This window comes from Nanorana parkeri, unplaced genomic scaffold (genome assembly GCF_000935625.1).
Source record: "Nanorana parkeri isolate BGI_ZX_2015 unplaced genomic scaffold, ASM93562v1 scaffold124, whole genome shotgun sequence".
Taxonomy (NCBI): Eukaryota; Metazoa; Chordata; class Amphibia; order Anura; family Dicroglossidae; genus Nanorana; species Nanorana parkeri.
In genome coordinates this window covers 1,230,287-1,242,360 of record NW_017306392.1, presented here as the reverse complement: position 1 = coordinate 1,242,360, position 12,074 = coordinate 1,230,287, and the positions used below count along the sequence as shown (strand labels likewise).

General features: G+C 41.2%; 1 protein-coding gene across 1 annotated transcript in view; it reads right to left on the bottom strand.

The window, feature by feature from the left end:
* LOC108784693 (N-acylethanolamine-hydrolyzing acid amidase-like) overlaps positions 1-12,074 on the bottom strand; it is a 34,212-nt gene that overhangs the window by 18,393 nt on the left and 3,745 nt on the right. Inside the window, exons 2-5 of the mRNA XM_018553567.1 lie at positions 11,688-11,855; positions 7,952-8,078; positions 2,570-2,660; positions 123-136 (exon numbers count right to left, since the gene is read on the bottom strand). Coding sequence (XP_018409069.1) covers positions 123-136; positions 2,570-2,660; positions 7,952-8,078; positions 11,688-11,855 — 400 coding nt within the window. The remainder of the gene's footprint in view (positions 1-122; positions 137-2,569; positions 2,661-7,951; positions 8,079-11,687; positions 11,856-12,074) is intronic.

The following is a 12,074-nucleotide window of genomic DNA, read 5'->3' as shown; positions in this document are numbered from 1 at the left end:
GGCACCTCCCTGAAATGAGAGGGACACCTCCCTGAAATTGCTTATTTCAGGTTGGGATCCCTGGCATTGGCCTATACACATACAGCACAGCAATGAAGTAATAAAATGAACTAGGATCACACTAATCCAGCACGTTCTTATTCTGAGTTGCCCCACTCAAGCGGCGGCCATATTGAGTGGGGCACGTGAGATTAATAACGTGCTGGATTAGTGTGATCCTAGTTCATTTTATTACTTTATTGCTGTGCTGTATGTGTATAGGCCAATGTAGTTGGATCTGTATGTGCGTTATAATTAATCGAAATGAATCGATTAAAATTTTTTGCGATTAATCGAACAGGAAAATTTTAATCATTACCAGCCCTAAAATAAAAGTATTAAGGGTTACAGTAAGTGCAACCGAAACTTATGGACAAGTTAGTTTTAATATTATTGCCACATAGAACTTGGTGGCCACTAAGGACAGACGGTAAAGGAGGTTTGGTGAAATATCTCTCCACTCTCTTACATGGCTCAATTTAAGCAGGGCTTTTACTACCCTTTCCAAGTGCTGAGCATACTAAATACTGGGGCACTGATGCATATTGAATAATACATATTAATAAAGTTTCACTCACTCTCCTTTTTGGGGATCCAAAGGCCAGAGGTCTGCAGGTCCATCCCGATTTCTGGTGATGACCAACCCTTCTCTTGGCTGAGTGCCACCCATGATGTAATACGTATCAGCTATAATTGGAGTCTTCGAAAGCTGTAGTGCAGCAGCCTCAAAATCTTTGGCATTATTTAATGCCTGATGGAGAGAAGAATACAACAGAATATAAATTTTCCTATTTTACTAATGCAGCCTTTGCAGCAAACAACAGCAAAGAGCATTATAATCATCATTCAGCTTGGCTCAACTCACATCTCTTATCAGCCAGCTGACAGGTGAACTTCTCTTGAAAAAAGCAGAAATGGCATTCTCCCACCACTTCCCATTTGCTGTGTTGCAATAAAATATAAAAGTTAACATCTTTCCTTTAAAAATAACACTTATCAATCAGCTAATCTACAATGCTCCTCTGTGTGTGCATGCAATGCTAAAATCTGAGAGTTACAAAAGGAATCTCATATAGGAGTATATTCACAAAGCTGCCGAAGGATCTAGCCGTAGCTTCGTCTGATCCTTCGGCTAGCTTCGACTCCAGGACCACTTCGGTTCAGTAGAACCGAAGGGCTGCTGTATGGGCTATTCACTTTAGCCCGTACAGCTCACGAAGTTGGCCGAGGGGCTCAGTCGAGCCGAAGGCATATGGCCGGCCGACAACCTGCTACTGACCACTGACTGCTGGGCGGAGCCAGCCGTCATCTCACGGCTGGCTCCGGCCACTTGCACAGACAGATCAGCTGATCTCCAGACAGCCCAACTCTCCCGGAAGCTCTGGGAGTCACCCGCTATTAGATAGCAGCTCCTCTCCGGCTGGGAGAGAAACAATTCCTCCCAGAAAGTTTTACTCTGCTCCATCGAGCAGAGTAAACCTTTCCCTGCTCTGTTGTCTTTTTTTTTCTTCTGACATCGGAGCCGTTGGCTGTCATCAGAATAAAAAAAAAAACAGCATAGGAATGCATAGGTACATTCCTATTGGCTATTGCAATTTGCAATAGCCAATAGCAAACTAGCTATTGCACCCGCCCACTGCTGCCAATCAGCAGAGGGCAGGTCCCCTTCTAGTGATTGACAGCAGCAGAGGGCGGGTGTAATAGCAGCAGAACCGCCCGTCCACTAGAAAACAGTTGGGCGGAGCGAGCTGTCACTGCTAGCTCCGCCCAATCGTTTTCTATTTAATTTTTTTTACTATTTTTCTGTTCTGCTCGGTACCACAGAGGTACGAGCAGAATAGCCGAGCCGAATGCCGCTCGGCGGCATTCGGCTATTCACTCACTGCTGTTCTGCATCTATGAGAATAGGCCAAACAGCAGCGAGTAGCCTGCCGGAGGTTCGGCTCAGCCGATCCAGATGTTGGATCTGCCGATCCAGAGTCGAACTCCTTCTGCACTTCGGGTCGGCCGAACATGCTGAGCATGTTTGGCCGACCCGAAACCAGCCGCAGCAAGCCGATGTACAGATTTTAGTTGGTGTACGGCTGAAATCAGTTTGGCTCACTTCGGGTGGGTTTTTCCATTTGGCTGACTACGGCAGCTTTGGGAATAGACCCCATAGTATTTAAATGTTCACACCATTTTCCGGACCAGATCTGCAACGTGGTGCATTGCGTTTTGCCGTGATTTCTTGCCTTGATTTTTAACTTTAAAATGGGTACGGTCCAGTGCGTTTGCATGTGTTTATATGTTTCCATGCGTTCCAGACCAGAGAAAACGAGAAAAAAAGTGTATGCTATACATAGTGGACGTTTCAATCAAGAGTAAGTCTGTGCAAAATATGATGCATTTCATGGTGATAATGCTGAATACCAGGGCACTAGACACATGGGGATTTTACAAAGCTGGATTATTTTTATTATAAACATGCTTTTATTTATATATCTCCGCTTTCTTTATAGTTGTACATACCAATAAGATTTTTTTTTACCTCTTGCATTCCCTGATACCGTAAACTTGTAAGGGCTTTGACCAGTCCATAATCCAACATACCCTAAGAAGGTGGTTCCTGTATATGCAATCTGGAAGACAAATTACAGGTGTAGTTTAGAAATGTCTTAGTGTTGAATAAAAACATCTTCTAATTTAAAAGGTTTTTATTGTTAATGTTGTCCATGCATTATGTTGTTATCATGTTGTTATCATGAAGGGGTGGGTACATTCGCTCAGTGTTCAGGAGCTGATCAGACCAATTTAGGACTTCCTAGGTAGTTTTAGGAAACATGTCTTTTCCACATACAATAGAAAAGACTCAAAATATTTGGTGCTAACTGTCATCTTTGTTATTCCAAAGCCGATAAACAGGTTCCCAGGATCCATTGATCCCAATAAATCCCTATAAAGGAATAGATAAATAGATAACTATTTGTCATCATTTATGGATGACATGTCCGTATGATTTAGCTGGAATTGCCGTTTTTGTTTTGATAACCACATGGACCAATTTTCCAATTTCACTGACTCCTATGTCTGTTATCAATATAGTGCCGTTTTAGCAGTACAAATGTGTATTGTTGTCATTATAGAAATTTTTACTAATCAGATTCCCAGTCACACACACAACGTAAAGCATTATGCTCCAAGAATTCAAACACTTCAGAATATTTATCACACACAATTCAAAAGGCATATCAATTTCTAAGCCACAACATAAGTAAAAAAAAAAAAAAAAAAAAAAAAAAAAAAAAAAAAAAAAAAAAAAGATAATAATAACAAAAACAATTAATGTTCAGAAATATATATGTAGTTTTCACTTAAAATTCACTTTAAATTCCACTGTTAAAGTCTATCCATTCACTGGGTGCCCCACCAATTACCTTTGACCGAGGGATTGACTACACTGGTGAATACTTGGACCCTTGAAAGCATAGCTAAACCCAAAAGGAAAAAGGTAATTTATTTCAGATTACCAAGCCAAAAATGCAGTTGCTGCATTAGTTTTCTTGCTTTAGGCTTTTCTTTCCTTTATTTTCACACCGGGGCCAGTAGGTTTGTTAAACTTCCTTTAACAGACCAAGGTATCCAGGAAAATGGCCAGATAGAGGGTTGAGACAAATCATTTAACACTGAAAGGGGTGCTTACAATGGTTAACTTTTTTTAATTTATGTAGAACTTTTATCACAAAAGAACAGTTGCTGTGACTGCTTTAAAAGTGTTAGCTGGAGCTCAGATTTCATTTGTTAGTCACTTCCAGCTAAATCTTCTAGTTCATCTAACACTATCCTCCCCACAGAATGACAATGCTGCTCTCCAAGGGTGGTTCCATTGCTTCTCAATAAAGTGGAGCAGCCCTAAGACAGGGATTATGTAACTGGCCAAATCACCATGCGGAAATAAAGGAAAAAATAAAAAACGCAGCCCGCACTGGCCCTCAGAGCTGTACTGGCCACCTAAGAACCTGAACAGCCTCCTGAGAGCCTGCACAGCCCCATAAACCCCACACAGCTCTTCTGAGACCGTGGAGATATAAGGCCGCAAACCCAGAGCAACAAAGAGTATGTAGCGTCATATTATTCTGCATTGCTGTATAAAGTATTGCTGGGATTTGTAGTCCTCTATAGCTGATGGTATCATTCTGCAGTGCTTTACAATGTATTACTGGGATTTGTAGTACTCTATAGCTTATGGTATCATTCTGCAGTGCTTTACAATGTATTGCTGGGATTTTTAGTCCTCTATAGCTGGTGGTATTCTGCATTGCTCTGTAATGCATTACAGTGATTTGTAGTCCTCAATAGTTAGTGGTAATATTTTGCATTGCTGTATAATTTATTACTGGGATTTGTGGTCCTCTATAGCTGGTGATATTCTCAATACCTATGTAATGTATTGCTAAGATTTCTAGTCTCTCTACAGCTTGGAGTCAGTGGTGGAGCTCTAGGGCCCAGTTGCAGGTGCGACCCTGGTAGATCTGCCACTGACTCCAAGCTGTAGAGAGACTAGAAATCTTAGCAATACTTTACATAGGAATTGAGAATATCACCAGCTATAGAGGACCACAAATCCCAGTAATAAATTATGCAGCAATGCAAAATAATACCGTCGCCATTTCCATGAAAAGGCCCACCAGGCCTGTGATGTTCTTAATTCGGCTCTGCCGCTGAATAAATTGCAGGTGCATCCAAACAAAAGGTGTTTAATGTATTACAGTTTGTTTTCTTTCTTTTTTTGTGTGTAAATTCTTTATTCAAAGAGGCAATAACTGTTGAAGGCACCATGGGTGAGCGGGTAACCAGAGAAAGCAGAAAAGATGTTAACCCTGTATTCTTGGGAGCAGGTGAAGTCCATCCAGTTGCACCATATATGCCTAAACTGTTCCTCTCTGTGATAAAGAGAAGCAGTTCCATGTTCCTTAGTTTGGACACTTTAGAGAACTATATTTGTAATGTGGGGGAATTGTCCCATCTCCATAGCAAAACAATACAAACTCTAGCTGCATTCACCAGATGCATCAGGAATGAGCGTTTTTATCTGAGTTTATAGAGAGAATTTAAGCGAAGGGGACATGCGGCTGGGTTGTCCCCATATTAACATCTGTCAGTTCGTAGATATGTTCATGGACCTGTTCCCAAAACAGCTCACAATCATGGGCATTGCCAGAAAACATAGAGGATCGTGCCCTCCTGCTCCCCACATTGCCTACACATCCGTGATACCTGTGGATACATTTTATAAAGAACAGAGGGGAACCTAAACCATCAAGTCAAATTTTGTAGCCAGATTCAATATAGAAGCATGATAGTACAGTACAAAGTACAGGATATCGTCCCTTTGATCGGCATTAAACTCTACTTGCCAATTTCTGTCCCATTTAAGCAAAAATAGTGGTCCGGGGGGTTGAAAGGAGGGAATGTGCTTGGGACAGAGTACGTATAAGAATCCCATTTTCTGTAAGATTCTGAGGGCAATCACACTTCTGACAGTACTGACTGAAAATGATGCAGCTGCAAGATCTTCCATTAAGAAAGGGGGTAGAAGACAAAGACGGAAGATCAGAGAACAAGGGAACACCCATCGGAGTCATAACGTCTCTAAGTCTCTAGATCTCAGTGAAGTTTCTAGGAAGTGAAGTTTGTTTTCTTTCTAAGGCAGTCCGAGTAGAAATGCCTGTACCTGGCAGCAGCTGCAGAGAAGGACCCTTTCTCTCTACAGGGAAGCAGTGGTTCTATTGCAGAGATCTGACGCATCCCGTACTGGGTCAGGGCCAGAACTCTCCAATCAGTAGAGAGCTCGGGTTCTGACTAAGCAGGGGGGGGCAAGTCAGACCTTTGCAAAGCATTCATTGCTTCCATGCAGAGAATACGGGGCCCCACTCTGCAGCATGCTGGCAGGGGACAGGCTTTTCTACTCAGGGTTTGGCTGCTTTTTAAAGAAAACTGTAACTGTAAGACATTAAACACCTTTTGCATTGATGTACCTGCAATGTTTTTAGCTGATTTAAAGTAGAACTGAAGCCAAATGTTTTTTTACGTTTCGATTAGAGAAAGTGAGGGTTATAACCCATCAGCTTTTTGCCATTTGTGTTGCATTGTTGAGATTTCCCTTCACTTCCTGTTCAATAGCCACAACAGGAAGTGAGAGGACATCCATCCAAAGTGGGAAATCCCTTGTGGTCAGCAGGGTCACCAAAACTAGTGTCCTCACTGGAAGGTTTCCTATCTATTCCTGTTCTGAAGACGACCCAGAATTTGGCATTTTCTTTCACTTTAACTCTCAGTGATACAGGTCATCAGGACAAATAGAGAGGGTAAATCTCCAGAACAAGGACACAGGCCGCAAAAGAAACCTGACAGGTGTTTTAATCCCTCTCTACTCTATCCAAAACTAAAACAAGTTTCGGGGGTTATTCACTTAGTTGCCGAAGGCTGCTTAGTGAATAACCGAGTCGAAGTGAAGGAAGTCGAACTCTGTTCGGCTATTCACTTCAGCCTTGTACAGCTGAAATCAACCATACACCAGCTGCCTTCGGTCAGCCAAACATGCTCTGCATCTGGATCGGCTGAGCTGAAGCTCACTTGCTGCCGTTCACCCCTATTGTTATAGGGGCTGAACGGCAATAAGTGAATAGCTGAATGCCGCCGAGTGACAATCAGCTCAGCACCTCCGAGGTAGCGAGCAGAATAGAATTTTTTTTTTTGACATTTAAAAAAAAAAAGGAAATGTTAAAAAAAAAAAAACGACGCATGCCGACCGGACTGCATGCGACTGACTCCCGCTGCATAATGAAGCATCTGACAGATGCTGGCAAAATAAAAACAATTGGGCGGAGCTAGCGGTGACAGCTTCCGCCCCAATTGGCACCTGGCAGAGTCTTCTAGGAGGTCCCGTCCAATAATTAACTGGGCGGGGCCGGCACGTCATGGCCGGCTCCGCCCAGTTGTTATTGTTTAATGACAGATCAGCGTCCCTAGGTCATTTTGGGACGGTGACCTGTCATTACGCCTAGCTGTCATTTGCTTCAGCCGACCTTTCTCCAAGCTTCGCCTTCCACTACGGCTCAGCCTAGCTGAAGTATATGCATTCGTCTCGGCTGTGCTGCACGGCTGCCTACGGCTGCTGTATGGGCAGCCCTTCAGGTCAACTAAACCGAAGGGCAGAGGCAGCCGAAGCAAGCTGAAGGATCAGCATAAAACACGGACGTAGTCACTGCACTGCCTCGCCTCTCCCTTCGGTCATCAGCTCCGCATTTTCCAACCCCGACAGGCACTTTCTGACAGCACACCAGCCTCGAGACAAGAACACCGATCTTGGACCACTCGATCCTCCTGCAAGGCCGCTGCTCCTCCGGTCCCCTCATTTAAATGTAAGTGTGTATCTTTTTATCTGTTTTTAGTGCATTGGTCAGCACCCATGATGTAATTATCCACCCCTCAAGTTTTGCGCCCTTTTGTGAGTTTTTCAATTGAAGGATCAGCATGAAGCGATTGCTGGATCCTTCGGCTCTTTAGTGTATTACCCCCTTAGTCTTTAGTTGAACTTTAAACCAAGGGTTCAATAATTTTGAGAGCAATCTCAAGTACATGGTGACTGACTAGATGATGCTAATTTAAAGCTGTAATGAAAATGGCAAGCATTCAGGTTAAATGACCTTGTCTAATTGCTACTGCTTCTCTTGCAGTGCCTGCTTACCTGTCTCCTGCTCCTCCCCATTCCATAGCATAGGTATAAATACTTTAGGCACCCCAGAATTCAAGTTTGTGCTGAATCTCGAGATTGTTCTCTGATATTTCTAGGCAGCTTGAGGAGTTTCTCCTTACATACAGTATTACAGAAATAAACGACACTACTGTATGAGAACACAAATCATACTACCTTTCCATTCTGAATAAAATCCAAATCCACAGTGAGGTTTTTAAGTACATCAGTCATAGCATAGTCCAGGTTTCTCCCATGATAAATATTTCCTTTTGTGTCTTGAGCAATTATACTGGTGCAATACCTGTATCATAGTATACAAAATTACAAACAAGTTTTACACAATATTTACTGTGATTGAATGCCAATATAGACAGAAGCGCTAGAGAAGAACTCTGCTGGGCAGCATATGTAACTACACTTACCACATACCGGTAGCAATACATTAACAGAACAACTGTACAATGAAAATATGCTTACTGTGAATGCAAATGACAAGCATGCGTTCAGCCATTAGACTGTGTGGCCATTTCTGCATGATATGTTGTTAATGTTAATGGCAGAGGTAAAGCCACTCTCACTGATGTTCCTAATGCAAATGGTCACACAAATTTATTCTGGGATTCTGATTAGGGATTAGGACTGAATGGAAAGAAATACGCGATCCAATAAAAAAGATAAAAGCAAAAAAAGTCACTTTAATGCCTCCTCATATCAGCAAGTACTGGGTATACCAGTAAGTACTTCTTCATTCCCCGTGGCCAAATAGAGACAAGGCACAGGAAGCTCACTGTGTGTAATCAGTCAGCTGACTTAAAGGGGTTAATTTACTAAATGAATAGAGACTGTTACTAGACAAAGTGAAAGTTCATGTAGCTGAGTGAATAAGATGACATCCCTGCGAACATCTGACTTTTATATTTGCTCCTCAATATGACCACTAGATGGAGCTGGGGAGCATAGGAAATTCATATACTCTTCAGCTCCAACTAGTGGTCATAATGTGGTGCGAATGTAAAAGTCAAATGTTCACAGAGCTAATGGCTCTGCAAATGTTTTATAAATACACCCCTTGGTTCACCCAACCATATGCAATGATAAGAAAGAAAACATTCCTTCATCCATACTGCTTGGTGGGTGGGGGAGTCTAGGAATTTCAGTCCCTGAGGCTGAACAAAAGAAATTCTGAACATGTACGGCCAGCTTAATTTTAAACACACACAAAAGCACAGCACTAAGGAAGATCAGCAAGCCAATGTGTGGTGCTTCACATGATGTAAGCAAATATAGCTGCCCAATGTTCATATACAATATTATTACAGTTTGTACTCTAAAAGGTTGTAGAAAACATCATAGCACATTAATGACATTAAAAAGAAAATCCAATCAGTATTGGATAGAGTACTGCACGGTAATGAATATCTACTGACATTTAAAAACTTTTACCTGTACAGTCTTTTATAAGATCTCATATTTTATAATTATATAAAGATACACACTGCATATGTATGTATGATGTACATGCTATAACCTTTTACACCTTAAAGTAAAGAGCATGCATGGAATTTAAACCCTACATTACCTTGATAGCATATCAATATAAATATCTGCCCTTTAAACTCTAATCTCTGAAGTTGCTTTATTAACCTTGGAAATAATTAATACTATGTCTACAAAAGGTAGACACAAAAGTACAAAAGTGCCGAAAGAGTAACAGTTTTATTTCCACATTCCATTTTGGATTGACTAAAGAAGGTTTAGAACATTTATTGGTTAAATATTTCTCTCTGGGAACTTCACTTTCTTTATTAGTCATAATGACCATTTTCAAAGGGACCGAAAATGAGAGAAAATCCAAACTTTTGAGTTGTCATTGGAACAGGAATAGCGGGGTACTCTTCCAATGGGGACACTTCTTCCAGTAAAAACTTGAAGTGTATCTTCAGGCAAAACTGAAGTTTTAGTTTTGGATAGAGTGGTGAAGGGTTAGATCCTTTGACAGTTTTTATTGCTATCTATGCCCCTATTGGGTGTATACACCCCTCCATTCGTACTGGTGACCAGTTTCACTGAGAAAGAAAGGGGGATCCAAAATTTTAAAGTTGTCCCCAGAACAAAAAGGTGAGGAAAAACCTTCCAGATCCAGGGGCAACTCTCAGAGTGCAATCCACTTACTTTTGGAGAGTTCTATAACTTCATCTTGTGTCTCTTGGGCAGAGGATGTTTTCATAATGGCATGCATTTAGCAAAAAAAACTAAAACCTAGTAAGGGATTCAATGCATCCCTACTCTGTACAAACGAAATAAAACTGGCTATACACACACTTTAAAGCAGACCCTCCCGCTTTAAATAACTGCCAACGCTAATGAAGTGACTTTAGAGAAATAAGTAGACTTATACATACAGGGATGCACAGATACCGATACTAGTAATCGATATTGAGCCAGCCAAACAACATGGAGGTGGCTTCCCGGGTAATCAGGAAGCCGGGTGGCATGTCATTACCTGCTGCCCCGGCTTCCTGATTGACCGGCTCCATGCCAGTGGAAGCATTGGTATTGGTACTAGGTATTGACAAGTTCCGACAGCAAAATATCGGTACTCGTAGTCGATACCGAATAAACGGTATTGGTGCATCCATACTTACATAGTTCATATTCCCACTGATCCGTCCTGCCACTGCAATGCATTGCCAAGATCGAGCAAGATTTCCTGAAATTTCATGATATCTTGCAGTTTGACCATGAGAGCTCTCTGGAAGGCACTGTTGATGCAGCCCTTCCAGCTGGAAAGCATTGGCTCCAGCACCAGTGCCTCAGAAAAACAGGTAGAAGAAGAAAGGCAAGTTTATTTTTCATAAAAATAACATTAATTATTGGAGAAATGTCTTCTCACTTCCTTTTGTGTCTCTGTACAGGAAGCCTTGAGTAATGATGGAAAAAAGAAACCCAAAACAGTTTTTAGCCATTTGAATACTCTATCCAACAATAAAAGAAAAGTTTTGGTTTTAGATAAACCTTAATGAAAATGGGATGTGGAAACATTTCAGGGACAATGCATCTTAATATCTCCCATAGCAAAATCTAGCTGATATGAAAGCAGAAGATATGTGGCCATCCTAAGTTGTTGACATGACAACAAAATGGCCAGGATAGTATCTTGGGTGGATAAATTCAAACACATTTTGGCCTATGTCACATTAGCGATCCTGTTGTTCTTGAGAATTCACCAGATTCAGGATTGTAACGCAGGACACAGCCAGGCAATTAAAGCTGAATTTTTAATTTATTTAAATATATTCCTCTAAAGCCACAGAGGATATACTGTACATCCACTTTGTGTGTACCAAATGCCTTTGCAAACCCAGATGTATGGCAAATGTAGAATGCCAAATGTAGTGGCCCCACCCACTAACAGGGTGCCTGCAGAAAACTACAGGGGGCGGATACAAGACCAGTCACCCTGTACAAAGAGAGAGAGAAAGAGAGCAGTAGTGACTGGTCTTTATTACAGAAAGCTCCTGTACATATGCAAAGTTTTATACTGGATTACTGCACAGATCTGGAAGAAATACACAAAGCGCACTAAGATTCAAGTATGAATACATATACCTCTTTTATTTAGACTATATTTGCTCATTCTGGAGTTCAGCTTAAAACAATCTACTAACAAAGCTGCTTGTATATGTCACCACCACACATTAATTCTGCAGTGTTTTTCTCCCACTAGAGTGTGATACATCATTCCTATAGCTGGTAAGGGAACAACATATACAAGCAGGCGAGTGTTTTCCTTACACATTTAACAATCCTGTTGATTGTGCATTTTTGCTAGTGACAAGAGCAAAGGGGGTATAGGGGCCTTCTAATTTGGCATAAAAAACAAGACAATATTTAATTAGGTGCTACTTACGCTGTAGCTTCATAGGCAAGGTTAACGGCTAATAAATATCCAACACCGATTTCAAGTGTTCGAGCTATTCCTCTTATCTCATCAGCATAGGGTTCCCGGGCTAGAAATATTAGGTCAATTTCTGCCAGAGGAAAGATGAGGGCACGAACCCATTTTGGTACTGCTGATCTACAATACAGATGTACACAATTAGTTATGAGATTTTGTATACTTAACAAGCAGGGCAATTAGCCAAAATTGACACTTTAAAAAAAACAAAAAGAAGGATAAAATGTATTGGCTTTACAACAAAAAGAAGTAAATCATGGATTGTAAAGCGCTGCGCAAACTGTTAGCGCTATATAAATCCTGTATAATAATAATAATAATAATAATAAATACAATCAC